The 14,824-nt window shown below is 42.7% G+C and overlaps 1 protein-coding gene and 1 long non-coding RNA gene across 13 annotated transcripts in view; one reads left to right on the top strand and one right to left on the bottom strand.

The window, feature by feature from the left end:
- The window catches only part of TNRC6C (trinucleotide repeat containing adaptor 6C), a 149,145-nt gene that overhangs the window by 52,363 nt on the left and 81,958 nt on the right, over positions 1 to 14,824 (bottom strand). For 6 of the 11 annotated variants that reach the window (XM_055243486.2, XM_063617202.1, XM_055243490.2 and 3 more), the window contains one exon: positions 4,813 to 7,422. In XM_055243486.2, coding sequence (XP_055099461.1) covers positions 4,813 to 7,422 — 2,610 coding nt within the window. The remainder of the gene's footprint in view (positions 1 to 4,812; positions 7,423 to 14,824) is intronic. The other 5 variants (XM_055243485.2, XM_055243492.2, XM_055243488.2 and 2 more) reach the window with 1 other exon arrangement.
- Positions 278 to 14,214, top strand: LOC129463069 (uncharacterized). 2 transcript variants are annotated; one of them, XR_008651000.2, is made up of 3 exons: positions 278 to 1,425; positions 2,070 to 2,099; positions 12,178 to 14,214. It is a non-coding gene; the product is annotated as an uncharacterized lncRNA (long non-coding RNA). The 2 variants fall into 2 exon arrangements; XR_010115534.1 differs by having other exon boundaries at positions 278 to 1,462.

Below are 14,824 nucleotides of genomic sequence, written 5' to 3'. Positions count from 1 at the left end.
CATCCTGGCTAACAGGTGAAATCCCGTCTCTACTAAAAATACAAAAAAAGATTAGCCGAGCATGGTGGCGGGCACCTGTAGTCCTGGCTACTCGGGAAGCTGAGGCAGGAGAATGGCGTGAACCTGGGAGGTGGAGCTTGCAGTGAGCTGAGATCGCGTCACTGCACTCTAGCCTGGGCTACAGAGCAAGACTCTGTCTCAAAAAAAAAAAAAAAAAAAAAAGTAGTTTCTGGGCCGGCCATGGTGGTTCAAGACTGTAATCCCAGCACTTTGGGAGGCCAAGGCGGGCAGATCACTTGAGGTCAGGAGTTCCAGACCAGCCTGGCCAACATGGTGAAACCCCATCTCTACTAAAAATACAAAAATTAGCCAGGCATGGTGGTGCTCGCCTGTAATCCCAGCTACTTGGGAGGCTGAGGCAGGAGAATCGCTTGAACCTGGGAGATAGAGGTTGCAGTGAGACGAGATCGTGTCACTGCACTCTAGCCCAGGCAACAGAGTGAGACTCTGCCTCAAGAAAAAAAAAAAAAGTAGTTTCTGGCCAGGCATAGTGGCTCACACCTATGATCCCAACACTTTGGGAGGCCAAAGTGAGAGGATGGCTTGAGGCCAGGAGTTTGAGACCAGCCTGGGCAACACAGCAAGACTCTGTCTCTAAAAGAAAAAGTTTCTAAGGATAACGTATCAAAGGGGAGAGATCCCCCAACAAATGCAATGTGGTTCTAACCTCTGTAGGGTGTCATGGATGTAATATTTTAGAAATGTCAGCAGGTCATGGTATACATTACAAACCTGAGACTTCACCATCTCCCTCCCACATATGTACCCTTGGAGAGCTACTTAATCTCCTAGGTCTCATTTGTAAAATGAGGCCCAAGGAGCTGTAAAAACTCAATGAGATGATCCATAAAAATGCTCCATACGTGACTGCCAACCACGGCCAGACCACATTTATTGCAAGACTCCAGTGCCAGGCGCAGGGCCCTCTGTAGCTTGAGCTCTTCCACGAGTTGGCACTCAAATTGGGACTATCCACTAAGGGTGGATGGGGCACGCAAGCCAATTTAAAATAGTCATGGGCTGCATAATGACGTTTTGGTCAACTGACTGCATACAGGACAATGGTCCCCTAAGATTATATATAATGGAGCTGAAAAATTCCCATCACCTAGTGACGCTGTACCCATCACAATGTAGCGGAATGCATTCCCCATGTGTTTGTGGTGATGCTCGTGTAAACAAACCTACTGTGCGGCCAGTCACAGCAAGGTCTAGCACACACAACTGATGATGCTAATTAAAGACTATGTTGCCAGTTTATGTCTTTACCGTACTTCCTGTTGTTGGATCTCCAATGGGACAACGTGTGGAGGTGGACAACAGTGATATTGAAGATCCCAGCCCTGTGTGGGCCTAGGCTAATGTGTGCGTTTGTGTCTTAGTTAACAAAAAAGTTTAAAAGGTACAAAAAAAAAAGCTCATAGAATAAGAATATAAAAAATACTTCTGTAAAGCTGTACAATGTGTGTTTTAAGCTAAGTGTTACTGAAGAAAGAAAAGTATCTTTTAATCTTTTAATAAATGTAGTGTGGCCTAAGTGTACAGTGTTCACCAAGTCTACAGTAGTCTGCAGTGGTGCGCAGTAGTCTGGAGTGGTGCGCAGTAGTCTGCAGTGGTGTGCAGTACTCTGCAGTGGTGTACAGTAGTCTCCAGTGTTGTGCAGTAGTCTGCAGTGTTGTGCAGTAGTCTGCAGTGGTGTACAGTAATCTACAGTAATCTGCAGTGGTGTATAGTAGTCTACGGTAGTCTGCAGTGGTGTATAGTAGTGTGCAGTAGTCTGCAGTAGTCTCCAGTAGTGCGCAGTAGTCTGCAGTGGTGCGCGGTGGTCTCCAGTGGTGTGCAATACTCTGCAGTGGTGTACAGTAGTCTTCAGTGGTGTACAGTAGTGTACAGTACTCTGCAGTAGTCTCCAGTAGTGTACAGTAGTAGTCTGCAGTGCTGTGCGTAGTCTGCAGTAGTGTCCCAAGCCTTCACATTCACTCACCACTAACTCACTGACTCACCCACAGCCACTTCCAGTCCTGCAAGCTCCACTCATGGTAAGTGCCCTATACAGGTGCACCATTTTTAATATTTTATACCATATTTTAATGTCCCCTTTTGATGTTTAGATATATACTTACCATAGTCCTACAACTGCCTACAGTATTCAGTACAGTAATACACTGTGCAGGTTTGTAGCCTAGGAGCAACAGGCTGTACCATATAGCCTAGGTGAGTAGGAGACTATGCCATCTAGGTTTATGTAACTATACTTTATAATGTTAATACAATGCTGAAATTGTCTGATGACACATTTCATAGAATGTATCACCATTGTTAAGCGATGCATGACTGTATTAATTCTGTTCCTGGAGCTTTTTTTTTTGTTTAAAGAAATGGGGTCTCATTATGTTGCCCAGGCAGGCTTTGAACTCGTGGCTTCAAGCCATCCTTCCACCTCAGCCTCCCAAGTAGCTGGGATTACAGGTGGGGGCTCTCAGATCACTTTCTGCATACCTTTACTATAATGCTAATTAAACTCTATTAAATTTGATATTACTAGCCTGTCCCACTAGACTATTCCTTACTTAAGAATAATCTTCTTTTTCTTTTCTTTTTTTTTTTTCTGAGACGGAGTTTCCCTCGGTCGCCCAGGCTGGAGTGCAATGGCCCCATCTCACCTCACTGCAATCTCCACCTCCCAGGTTCAAACAATTCTCCTGCCTCCACCTCCTGAGTAGCTGGGATTAGAGACATGCGCCACCATGCCCGGCTAATTTTGTATTTTTAGTAGAGACGGGGTTTCACCTTGTTGGTCAGGCTGGTCTCGAACTCCTGACCTCAGATGATCTGCCCACCTTGGCCTCCCAAAGTACTGGGATTACAGGCATGAGCCACCACGCCCGACCTAATCTTATTTTTCAAATCCCTTCATTTTCCTTCTTCCTGCTTCTCCTTATCCCCCAAGTACTTTATAAAATGTAAGGGCCTAGAAATATTAGTCATATATTAGTAAAAAATTGGAATCACAAATTCAAGTACTCCAAGGAACCAGTCAGTTAACGTAAACAGGCCCAGTGTAAGAACAGCAGCACAAGCTTGATGATGCTCAATGGCTACTGATCAAAAGCCTCAGTGCTGGGAACCGTCAGGGGTCGGGGGGCAACGTGACACGGTATGGAGAGAATGCACAGGCCCTTATGAAGGCAAGTGGCTCTGACTGACTGCTGCCATGTGAATCCAGTGTCAGACTTTTCAGGTTTCCAAAGGAAGCCAGAAATCTGGAATTTAATATAAAACATTTGCATTAAAAAAAATGCCAATTCACAGAAAAAACGTGGGCCAAAAAGGCACATTTGTGGGACTAGGTGCAGCCAATGGACCACTGATTTTTGACCTCTGGTTTAGTGACACTGATGTGTTAGCTGGAGGCTAAAACTGTCTTGAGGATCCATAAAGGACTCCTGATGTGGCAGCCTCAGAGAGGTACAAGTGAACCACCAAGGAGTCTACGAGGAGGCTGGAGGGCCCAGCTGGTGGGCCAGGGGAGGTCCTGTAGGGCAGTCATAATTGAATTAATGCAGCAAGCAGGACATTCTCCTGTTGAATGCTTATGACAAAAACCAAAAAGGTGCCCAAATGGCCAGGCTGCCCTACACAAGATGGTGATTTCCCAACTCCACTGGCTCCCCGCGTGCAGACCTTCTGGGCTTACTGTTTCCTCCCTGCACCATCACTGCCCAACACTATGTATATACTTTAACTCATGTGTTGTTTGCCACCCTCACTAGATCTAGACCCCACCATGGCAGGGTTTTGACTGTTTTGCTCCCTGCAGTTTCCCCAGCTACTAGAGCACAGCCTAGTACATGGCAGGTCCCAATAAATTCACTGTGTATGGTGATCTCTGGGCCCTGACATTGCCCAGCAACCCTCCAGGGGCCCCAGTCAAGTCAGTTCTCTGTTCCTGTCCTCCACATGGGCTAATGCATGCTCCCCCTCTACTCGTGCTGCTGCTCCTAGCCAGCCCTCCTCCACTCTGGACTAGTATCCACACTCCCAGAGAGAAAAGAACCCCAGAAGGTGGCCACCTGTGCAGCGCTCCTTCCTGCTCCTTGCTTCACGAGATGGATGAAGTGCCCTTGTCCTGCTCGACGCAGGGATCTCTTCCCTCTTCATTCATTCTCATCTCCACTTTTTCCTTTCTAACAGCTCTGAAACATGCTCATGACTTTGACACCTTAAAATCTCTCTACTCTCGACTGTGCCCCTCTGGCTGAGAACTGGTCTTCCATATCTGGGACCTTTTATTGTCCTCACTGGACACATGGAGCTCTGTGCCTCCTGCTGTGCTCATGGGCATGTCAGTGAACTGACAACAGTCATCTGCCAACTTGCCTAAGTTCTGAACCATGTCTATCCTATCTTCTTTCCTCCTGCATCCAAATGGTTATGAAATCTTGGAATCATGCACTGTCGTTGCTTTCAAATCCATCGTCTCCACCCCAGGCCACCACCGCCACCACCAAAACATTCGCTTGATGTTCTACTGAGTGTGCTTAATATATTTTTTTCTTGAATAGAAAACCACCAGAGGATCCTGCTTTGCTCTCATTGGATAATCTTTAGATACAATATTGCAGGGTGATAGGGAACTTAAATTATTTTAATGCTATTTGTTATAAAAAACAATACTCGGAGTACTCATGAATATATAATGAGAATAAGCTATTTTTTTTTTTTTTTTACTTGTAAAGAAACATGAAATACCTTTCCTACCTGGACCAAGCAACGGTGATCGATTCAGCTGAGTACTGGCCTGGTGCGGTGGCGGCGTCTCGACCCTGTGTGTGGTGTTGCTCGTGGTAGTGGTGGTGGTGGTGGTATTGGTCGTGGTACTGCTCTGGATGACCGGGTTGTTTCTATCCCACATGTTTACAGTTTTATTGTTATAGTTGCTTGGGTCCCCCCAAGCTGAGGTACCATCATCAATTTCCATTTTGCGGCGAATGGACGGTGGAGAGGGTTCTTCCCAGCCAGTTGCCTCACTGCTGTCCTTCTGTTTGACTGGTACCGGCCCCCCGATCCACCCTGTTCCTGTCTGTTTCACAGAAGCAGCTCCTCCCCAGTTACTCACATTGTTGTCTTGGGGTTTGCTAGCCCAGTTCTGTTGGGGGCCAGGTTTTAAAGTCTCCCCCCAGTTTGTACCTGGATTGGCCTTTGTATTTGTGCTGTTGCCCCAGCCGCTGCTCCCAGATCTCGTGGTGTCATTCCAACCAGACCCTGACCTATTACTGTCAGCATCCCATCCAGATCCATTTTTTTTCCCATCCCCCAAGTGTCCAAGGACAGATGATGAATCTGCCCAATCTCCCCCTCCTGCACTCCAGGTTGGATTTGATCTTTGTCCATCTCCCCAGTGTTGGGATTTGGGCTTTGGAGGCTCACCCCAGGTGGGTGACTTGTCCTCCTGATTTGCGGCCCCACTCCAAGCATGGCCACTCTTGGCAGCAGCAGCAGTACTAACAGCAGTAGAGCTTATCGAGTCCCCCCAAACCCCCGGGCCACTTGGCGCTTTGTTGTTGCTGTCTCCCCAACCTGTGTTTGCTGGTACAGCGGCAGGTGGCGCGTTGACCCACCCAGATACTGAAGAGGTATTTGTACTGTTCATGATGGACCCATCGTTCTTCCCCCCTGAGTTTGAAGGCTGAGTAGCTGCACAACCCCAGGCCTCTGTCCCATTGTCATTTTTCCTTTCAGACCTAGGGGATTCTTCAAATTCCCAGGCAGTGTTCTGCTTTACAGGAGTCTGTCCCCAACCAGTATTAGACAGAACTCTTGGGTCAAGATCATTCCTTGGCAACTGGATGTGCCCTTGGTCTATAATCCCTTTATCTCGCCTTCGGCCTTCTCCCGTTCCTTCCCTCCCAGTGCTTCCTTCATTGTGGTTGCCAGAACCATCACTACTTCCTTCACTTGCTGTAGTTCCAGAAGATGCCGCTTTGGCCCAGGAGTTCATGTGTTCACCACCAGGCTGCACAGTAGGGTTCTGGATGGTGACACCAGGACTCTCCCACCCTGTTGATCCTTTCCCATTGATGTCACTGTTGGAATGCTGGTTTGGGGGCTTTCCCCATTCCCCATTCACACTGTTAGAGGTGCTTCGGCTGGGGTGGCCCCAAGCTCCCGAATGGATATTACCAACGCCATTGTTGCCACTGCCCCTTCCCCAGGCGAGTATTCCAGGACCAGTGGGAGGTCCTGAATCCCAAGCACTTCCTCCATTTCCTTCCTTTTGCACAGCACTGCTGGATCCATTTTGTTTAGCACTTAATGCTGAGTTCACAGTGTCTCCATTCCCCTGACTGAACCCAGAATTGCTATTTCCTGTGGCAGGGTTACCTGGGGACAGTCCCCACACAGAATTGCTTATTCCTTCAGCACTGCCCCCACTGACTTGAGAAACTGATGATCCATTAGCACCAGGAAGGCCTTGCAGGTGGGGCGGGATGATGGCCCCCATACCAACAGCCATGCCCCAGTTTGGCAGTCCATTTGTCTGCATTGCATTGATAGGGTTGGGTGAAGAGTTCATGGGGTTAGTGTTATTTGGTCCATCAGTGTTAAGGTTCTGAGGTTGTGCGCTGAAAGACACATTCTGAGAAGTGGACGTTTGTGGTTCTGTGCTCTCTTGCGGCAGCAAGTTTCCCCAAGCACCTAAAGTGCCTGTTGGGTTCCCGTTCTGGTTGCCCATATTTTGACCTATGGCACTGACTGGACTGCAAATACTGGAAGGGTTGCCTGTCGCCACGGTGCCTTCATGTCCAAGTACAGGCCAGGCAGCTGGGTTGGCATTAGGATTAAGGTTAAGATTAATGCCACCATTGGAGTTGGAAGCACCCCAGCAATTCTGACTTCTCCCATCTCCAATCATAGTGTCCATTTTTCCATCCCCACCACTGATAGAGCAGTGAGCCAGGCCAGAGCTGGAGCCTGTGGCTACACCCCACACTCTGGCCGCACTTCCATTACTGTTCGCTCCCCCTGCTCCAAGGGCACTCTGATTAGAAGGGCTTTGGACGAGTGCGCCATTGGTGCCATTATTGCCATTTGTCTTCTTGGTATGTCCAGTGAAGTTGCCTTGGGCACTCCCTGTAGCCATGCTACTGTTCTCTGAGCCACAGTTGGAGGCAGAGTCAGTGTCTGTAGTACATTCTGAGGCAGATTCAGTCTCTGTTCCTGTGATGGAAGGCCACGCCTCCTTGTCAGTCCTATCTATTATCACTTTATCCCAGCTGCAGTTGGCTTCGCTTCTGTAAGTAGGCTGCTGTCCCCAGTGGGAATTTTCATAATGATCTGCCAATCCACTATGACTGAGATCTGAAAAAGATGAAACAAAATTCAAAATTAGATTTTCTACTCATTTGTCAATGAATCAACTGTTAACTAGTCTTTGGGGAAGCTCTTTATTTCAAGTCTTCAAATCTGAATGACGAACACTAAAAAATGACTTAAAGAAAAAAGCTATTTGTCTTCTTAATAGATCCCATTTTAAAAAGCGTTAATGTTTTTAAAATTATATCAATTCTTACTACTACACTGTACTATTATTCCCCCTGGAGAATACTCACAATGCACGTTAGCACATCAGCATCTCTGAAAGCATCTGTAGTAAAGGCAGCTTTGAAAGATAAGTGACTTTGCAACTCCTATAAATACAGAGACTGAGAAATGCTGGCAATGACAGTAAGTAAAACTTGTAGTTCTCTTTAAGATCTCTAATTAGATTACAGTATTATAGAGGCGAAACATGGCTTTTAGTAGAAAAAAATTGTAAACTGCATTGCAGAATCACAACAGAACCAATATTTGGAGTGGGGGAAGTGGTGATGGAAGGAAAGACAGAAAAGACATATGAGACAATGCTATCTTATTTTATCAAAGATACTAAGGATTAGAAACGTTTAATGAGCTGTATACTACTTTATCTGACCTTATCTGCAATTTGGTTTATCACTGTCTCCTGCACATTCATAATAAAAAAAAAAATCTGTAGCTCAAGGACATCACCAAAAAAAGAAAAAAGAAGAAAAAGAAGGAAAAAGAATCTCAGCCCCACAGGTGCTATCTTTTTGGATCTCTAAAGATTCCTTGAATCCTTGTTTTCTATTTCTTTAGAGCCTTTTCTTTGGAGATCCCTAGAATAACTTTATATGCCATCTTCTTATAGTATTTAACTCTTTGGGTCCTTTTAAAGAATCCCCTGTTTAGATCTGCATTTTATTTCCTATGACTTTAATAATCATTTGAGTATTTCCAACATCGCAGTCAAACTTATATTCCAATCAACTTTTTGGCAGACTTTATTCCAAGTATGTATCACTCAAAAATAAAGTAAAAGAAATGTTAAAAAAAATCATTTAACCTAAATATACAATAAACTCACATATGTGATTTAGAAATCCTTGGTCAGTTTCTCTAAATACTACAATATACAAATAAACTGCAATAAAATATTTTCTTCTCTTTTAGAACCTTTAATTATGTTCTCTTCAAATTTATTTTAACAAGAAAAATCTTATGGACAGTTAAAACATGAATTTCCCAAATAAATTCTCTTTTAAAGTTTGATGGAGCTAAAGGAAAAAAAGGAAGTGTGTAAGAAATTATCATTAGAAAGACCATACTAAAGTTAGTATCAACCTAAAAGAGATTTTTATTGCCTGATTTAAGAGCAATGTAATGATTTTAGAATTATGCTCTAGGTGATTTCAAAGTAGGTACGTAATTCCAGGTGAAAACTACAAAGGAAAAATGAAGACAGGCAACAGAAAACTTTAAATGTTGAAACTGCTATAAAATGACTAGGTTCTTTTCACTGCCAAATATTAGGGGTTGGCTCTATAACCCTGGTTTATGACAATTTGGTTTAACACATACTCTAAAAACTATCTAATATAATAACTAACTAAAGAGATAAATGAGCCATTCCTCATTTAACACAGAAAATAAGACCAAGTTAACACACAGAGATTATGGCTTGTTGCCAGCAAATATTACCACATTTCATTCTACCATCAGTTTGGGTTCCCTCAGAGACAGGTTGTGCCATAAGGCAGGCTGCCTCTTGACTAGGACAGCACTCACTGCAACCCACACCCAGAAAGCAGGGGGTTAACAACCTGGCTGACCAATGCATTCTTTTCCATATGTGAGGTGCCATTCGAATACACAGTATTATTGGTTCCATTCCACAACAGGCACACTGTAAAATGGTCTGCCCTTTGTTAATGGTCTACTTTGAGGACTTGAGGATTGCTCAGCCCCCAATTTGACAGGTTTATACTCAGTTATACGACACGTTTGAAAGAAGGATAGCATTATAAGCTAGTGGCTAATAAATGCTGTTGGACAACTGTCTAGCCACATGAAATGAAAGTAGATCCCTTATATCGTATACATTCTAGATAAAGTAAAGAGCGAATTAGGAAAAGCAAAACTTCTTAAAGCTTATTAAGGAAACAAAGGAGACCATCTCTATGACCTTGGACATTGTATCTTCTTATAGAAGACATGAAATACATAAGACATAAACAGGTGATAAATTTGACTCTGCTAATATTAAAAACATCTATATAACAAAAGATATCATATAATGAAAGCTAAAAAAAACAAGCCACAGGCAGGGAGAAGATATAACAGATACTGTACGGTTATCAGATTAAATAATTCCCAGCCAGGCACAGTGGCTCTCGCCTGTAATCCCAGCACTTTGGGAGGCTGAGGCAGGTGGATCACCTGAGGTCAAGAGTTCGAGACCAGCCTGGCCAACATGGTGAAACCTTGTCTCTACTTATACAAAAATTAGCCGGGTGTGGTGGTGCATGCCTGTAGTTCCAGCTACTTGGGAGGTTGAGGCAGGAGAATCACTTGAACCTGGGAGGTGGAGTAAGCCGAGATTGTGCCACTGCACTCCAGCCTGGGCAACACAGTGAGACTCCATCTCCAAAAAAACAAAACAAAACAAAACAAAACAAGAATCCTAAAAATCAGTAAGAAAAAGGCCAACAACCCAACCAGAAATGTGAAAAGGTTAGGAACAGGTAATTTAGAAAAGAGAAAACTCACAAGCCATTAACATATGAAACAATAATCAACCTCATTAATAATCAAGAAATGCACTTTAATGTCATACTCTAGATGAAAGTGACACAACACTACAATTTTTGAATTGTGGTTCCCTCTGGGGGTGGGATGGGGACCAGAATGGGGTTGGAGGGTGATACCTATTAACATTTTAAAAATAGAGAGCCCTGAAGCAAATATGGCATGATATTATGTTAAATCTCTATTGTGAATACAGTTATATTATTTTCTGTATACTTTATTGAAAAAATATTTTCAAAATTTTTAATTTTTATGTTTAAATGTGATATGAGTCAGGCGGCAGAGCAGTCTGATTAAAAACCCATCTGATCCCTGAATTAAGTGTCTAATTTCTGAAGGTGAGTTCCTTGAGGGCATGGCAAATATCTTTTTAGTTTTCCATTCAAAATGCTTGCCACATATAGGCAAACAATATATGTTTCCTGGGCAAACAAAACCATAAATGCATAGCGCTACAATCTGAGTTCTAGCTGAAGTCACCAATCAGCTGCACTTGTACAGCCCAGACTGCTTTGAACAAGCACATCCATCTTCTGAGGGAACCAATTCCACTACAATGACGCCGCCTACTCAGACCTTCCCGGGCTTTGAGGTGTAGAGCTCAACTACGCCACAGCAAAACAACCACCAATGGGGCAATACTGGCAGGAAGCAAAGTCACTTCTAGAAAGGCCAATATCCATCTCCAATAGCTGAAGTGCCATAAGGATGGCCATACAGGATGCCATAAGGATGAAGTCATGCCTGTTGAGTTTACATACTGGGTATTTCTAGAATCTTTTCCATTAAAACAAGACATAAAACTTCCCTCTGACTGCCCCTGTTCCAAGCACCCTATGTCTTGACTGGATTACTGTAAATAACTTTCCAACAGGTCTCTTCCCATGCCCCCTGCCGCTCCACCCCCAGTAACGTGCTCAACACTGCATACAGTGCTCTTTTCCAAATGAATGCCCAGTGGGTCACCAATGGTTGGGTCTCTTTTGAGGCCATTCATATCATTCTTTCTCTTGCTCTGTGCTCCAGACAGTTCCTCAAGGTGCCATCTGTGTCCTGCCCTCCCAAAGACAGGGCTGTTAAAGGTGCCATCCCCTGCCTGGGCTCAATGTCTATTCTTTTTTCCTATCTCAAATCGAAGGACATTTAATTTGGGACGTTTTTGTTCCCTAGTGAGGACTCCCTCATACATTCATTGTAACAGTCTTCCTTTCAAGTCACTTAGACCAACCAGGGTGGCAAACAATTTCTGTAAAGGGCCTAATAGCCAAAATGCTTTAGGCTTTGTGGGCCATATAGTCTCTGTCACAACTACTCAATTCTGCTGCCATGGCACAAAAGCAGAATGAGTGTGGCTGTGTGCCAACAAAACTTTATTTCCAAAAATAGGTGATGGGCCAGATGTGGCTCATGGGCCCAGAGCTTGCCAACTCAATTGAAACAATAACTATTATTGAGTGCCTCCTATATGCAGCTACTGTGCTGGGGACACAGCCATAAACAAGATGGATGATTTCTTTCTCTCATGGAGCACACATTCGAGTGTGAGTCATCGTGTGACTGGCTGGTTCTCCCTCTAGGCTGTAAACACCATGAAGGCAACAGGTGCCTATTTTGGCCCTATTTTTACTGCCAGTGTTCAGCAGAGTATCTGATAGAGAAGAAGCAGTAAGTAAACATCCACTGAATGAATGAATGAATGAGTAATTCTTATCAATACTTGAAAGCAGTTTGCTAGTAATATAAATGATGCTTAAATTTTCAGTCTTGAAGGTAAAGTTTAGGTTGCCATGTTGACTAGCAACCAACTTAACTGAAGTTATTTGCAAAAATACTGGGTTATCTATTCAGAAAAGTTAGTACAAGAGGAACTGACAGCTCAAAATGTTTTTTAGTTAAAAAAAATTACAACTGAGACTATGAATCTATGTTGAAAACATAGATAGGGGTTTGATACTACCTCACTCCTAGGTATATACCCAAAAGAAAGGAGATCAGTATATTGAAGAGAGAGCTTCGATGTTTGCTGCAGCACTACTCACACCAACCAAGATTTGGAAGCAACCTACATGTCCATAAACAGATAAATAAAGAAAATACGGCACATATACACAATGGAATACTGCTCAGCCATAAAAAAAAATAAGATCCTGTCATTTGCAACAACATGGATGGAACTGGAGGTCACTATTTTAATTAAAATAAGACAGGCACACGAAGACAAGCTTTGCATGTTCTCACTTATTTGTTGGAGTTAAAAATGAACATAATTGAACTTACGAAGATAGAGGCTAGGAAGGGTAGTGGAAGAGTGAGGGGTGGGGAGAAGTGGAGATGGGTTAATGGGTACAAAAAATAATTAGAAAGAATAAATAAGACCTGGCAATTACTAGCGTAACAGGCTTACTATAGCTAAAAATAATTTCACTGTCCATTTAAAAATACATAAAAGAATATAATAGGATTATTTGTAACACAATGGATAAATACTTGAGATGACTGATACCCCATTTATCCTGTGATTATTACACATTGCATGCCTGTATCAAAATATCTCATGTAACCCATAAATACATATACCTTCTATGTACGCACAAAAATAAAAAAAATCATAAAAAATATAAGTTTTACTATAGAAGTCAATTTGGAACAATGCTATTTTACTTAAGAAGGAACCAATCAACCAACCAACCATCTCTTTTCTCCCACCTCTATAGCCTCCTTGTGCTTCTTGGGATAGGATGCAGCCTCGGGGCCACGCTGTGGCCTGGTACATCTTCTGTCACAGGAGAGGAGCAGGGAGTGTGCCCAGCCTAGCCCAGCCCACTGAAGTTTCAGGCTGCAGCTGCTGACATTCCATGTTTGGCTACCATTATGAGACATACTGCTATTCTTTTTTCCTTTTTTTCCATACTTTAGCTGCTCTCTTGTTCCTTCTTGGTTCTTCCATCTCATCAAATCATCTGGCTCTTCACAAATTAATTTTACTGAAAATTCAATGCAGGTTCATGGAGAAACAGAAAAGTACCTACTACTTATAAGCTCTTTTTTGAAGGGTAGGCTTAGGGATCTCTCTGAAAATTATAAATACAAAACCCCCAAACCGGGGACTATATTGCATACTGAGCTAATTACAGTATGCTTTTAGTTCTATCAAATCTCTGAATGTCTCCTCTTCCTCATAATCACCACCACCACCATCACCATTGTTACCACCATCACCAACACCACCACCACCATCAACACCACCACCATGATCACCACTACCATCATTGTTATCCCCACCATCATTACCAACTCCATCATCACCACCATCACCACACATTCTTTTAATCAGAATACCAGGATTTATTCCAAAAATGAAAATGTAGTCTAAAAGGTTAAGCTTTGTTAAAAAAAAAATCTGTGGAATGACTGAATTTTAAGAGCAGCCATTTTGTAATGAATGAAAACTCTGAAATGAACCAAGACATCACATACTTTATACCATTTCGGAGTTTGAAGTATTTCCATACACATCGGCTTAACTGAACCTTACAAACAATGTCAGTTTTACAGATGAAGAAACAGGCTCAGAGAGGCCAAGTCGCCAGCGTTTGTAACTAATAAGCAGTAAGGAATGAACTGAGATCTGGGTTTTCAGAATACAATCTAGTGCTCTTCCCACCACAATATTCTATTATCAAATAACTTTTCCCCTAAAAAAAAAAGCCTTAAAAAGAAAAAAGAATTGAAGCTCATGTACAATGTTAAATTCTCTTTTCTTCTGCTGTTAAGTGGTTTACACAATCTATAAATAGGTGTCTATAAAAATCTAAGCAACATAACTGTCTTAAGTGATTAAATTAAAAAGGATTACATAACAGCATGGTTGAAAGAGAAAAGCTTTCCTTTGTCTTTAAATTCCAAAATGTTAGCGTATAAAGATAAAATTTTCCTGGAAAAGTATTTAATGAAGAGCTTCCAAAAGCCATGGTAAGCAAAATTTTAATTAGGTATCAGATTTAATCCGATAGGAAAGTGTGGACAAGATTTACTTAGAGGTGTGCAGAATGCTGTACTGGTACTAACACTGACAAATAGTAAATGCGTTCATTCTTTATCATCACAGTCCTTTTAATTGAAATAATACATTATGTATTACAAACACTAGTTTGCAACGCTTTCAACAGTTGACAATATATGTTTACTAAGGCTTACTGATGCCACAAACCCTTTGCTGCTTGCTTTTCAGGGGCAGGATAAATGCTACAACAGCTTTCAGCTTTTGAAAACCAAAGATGCCTCCCCCTCTACTGCATTTACTGGGTGTACAGATCTCAGGGAGAAAGTACTTTGAATTAAAAATTCCATTGCTGGACAGATTCCCAAACACTTCATCTGTCAACTACTATAAATACAAGGAATTATGAAATGCAGAACACAGTACATGATTTATTGGAAACACAAAAAGTGTCCAAAAGAGTAAGTTTGTTGCCTTGTGTTTTTCTTCAAAACGGCAGTAAAATGAGATTGCTTCCTCAAGGTTAAGAGTCCATTAAATGAAGAAGGAAACTAGGGGCAAAGGAGGCTTGCTTCCTAATTTGGGAAGGCCTGCCCGTGCCAGCCCAGCAGAGAG

This window comes from Symphalangus syndactylus, chromosome 14, assembly GCF_028878055.3.
Source record: "Symphalangus syndactylus isolate Jambi chromosome 14, NHGRI_mSymSyn1-v2.1_pri, whole genome shotgun sequence".
Lineage (NCBI taxonomy): Eukaryota > Metazoa > Chordata > Mammalia > Primates > Hylobatidae > Symphalangus > Symphalangus syndactylus.
This window is presented reverse-complemented; position numbering and strand designations above follow the sequence as displayed.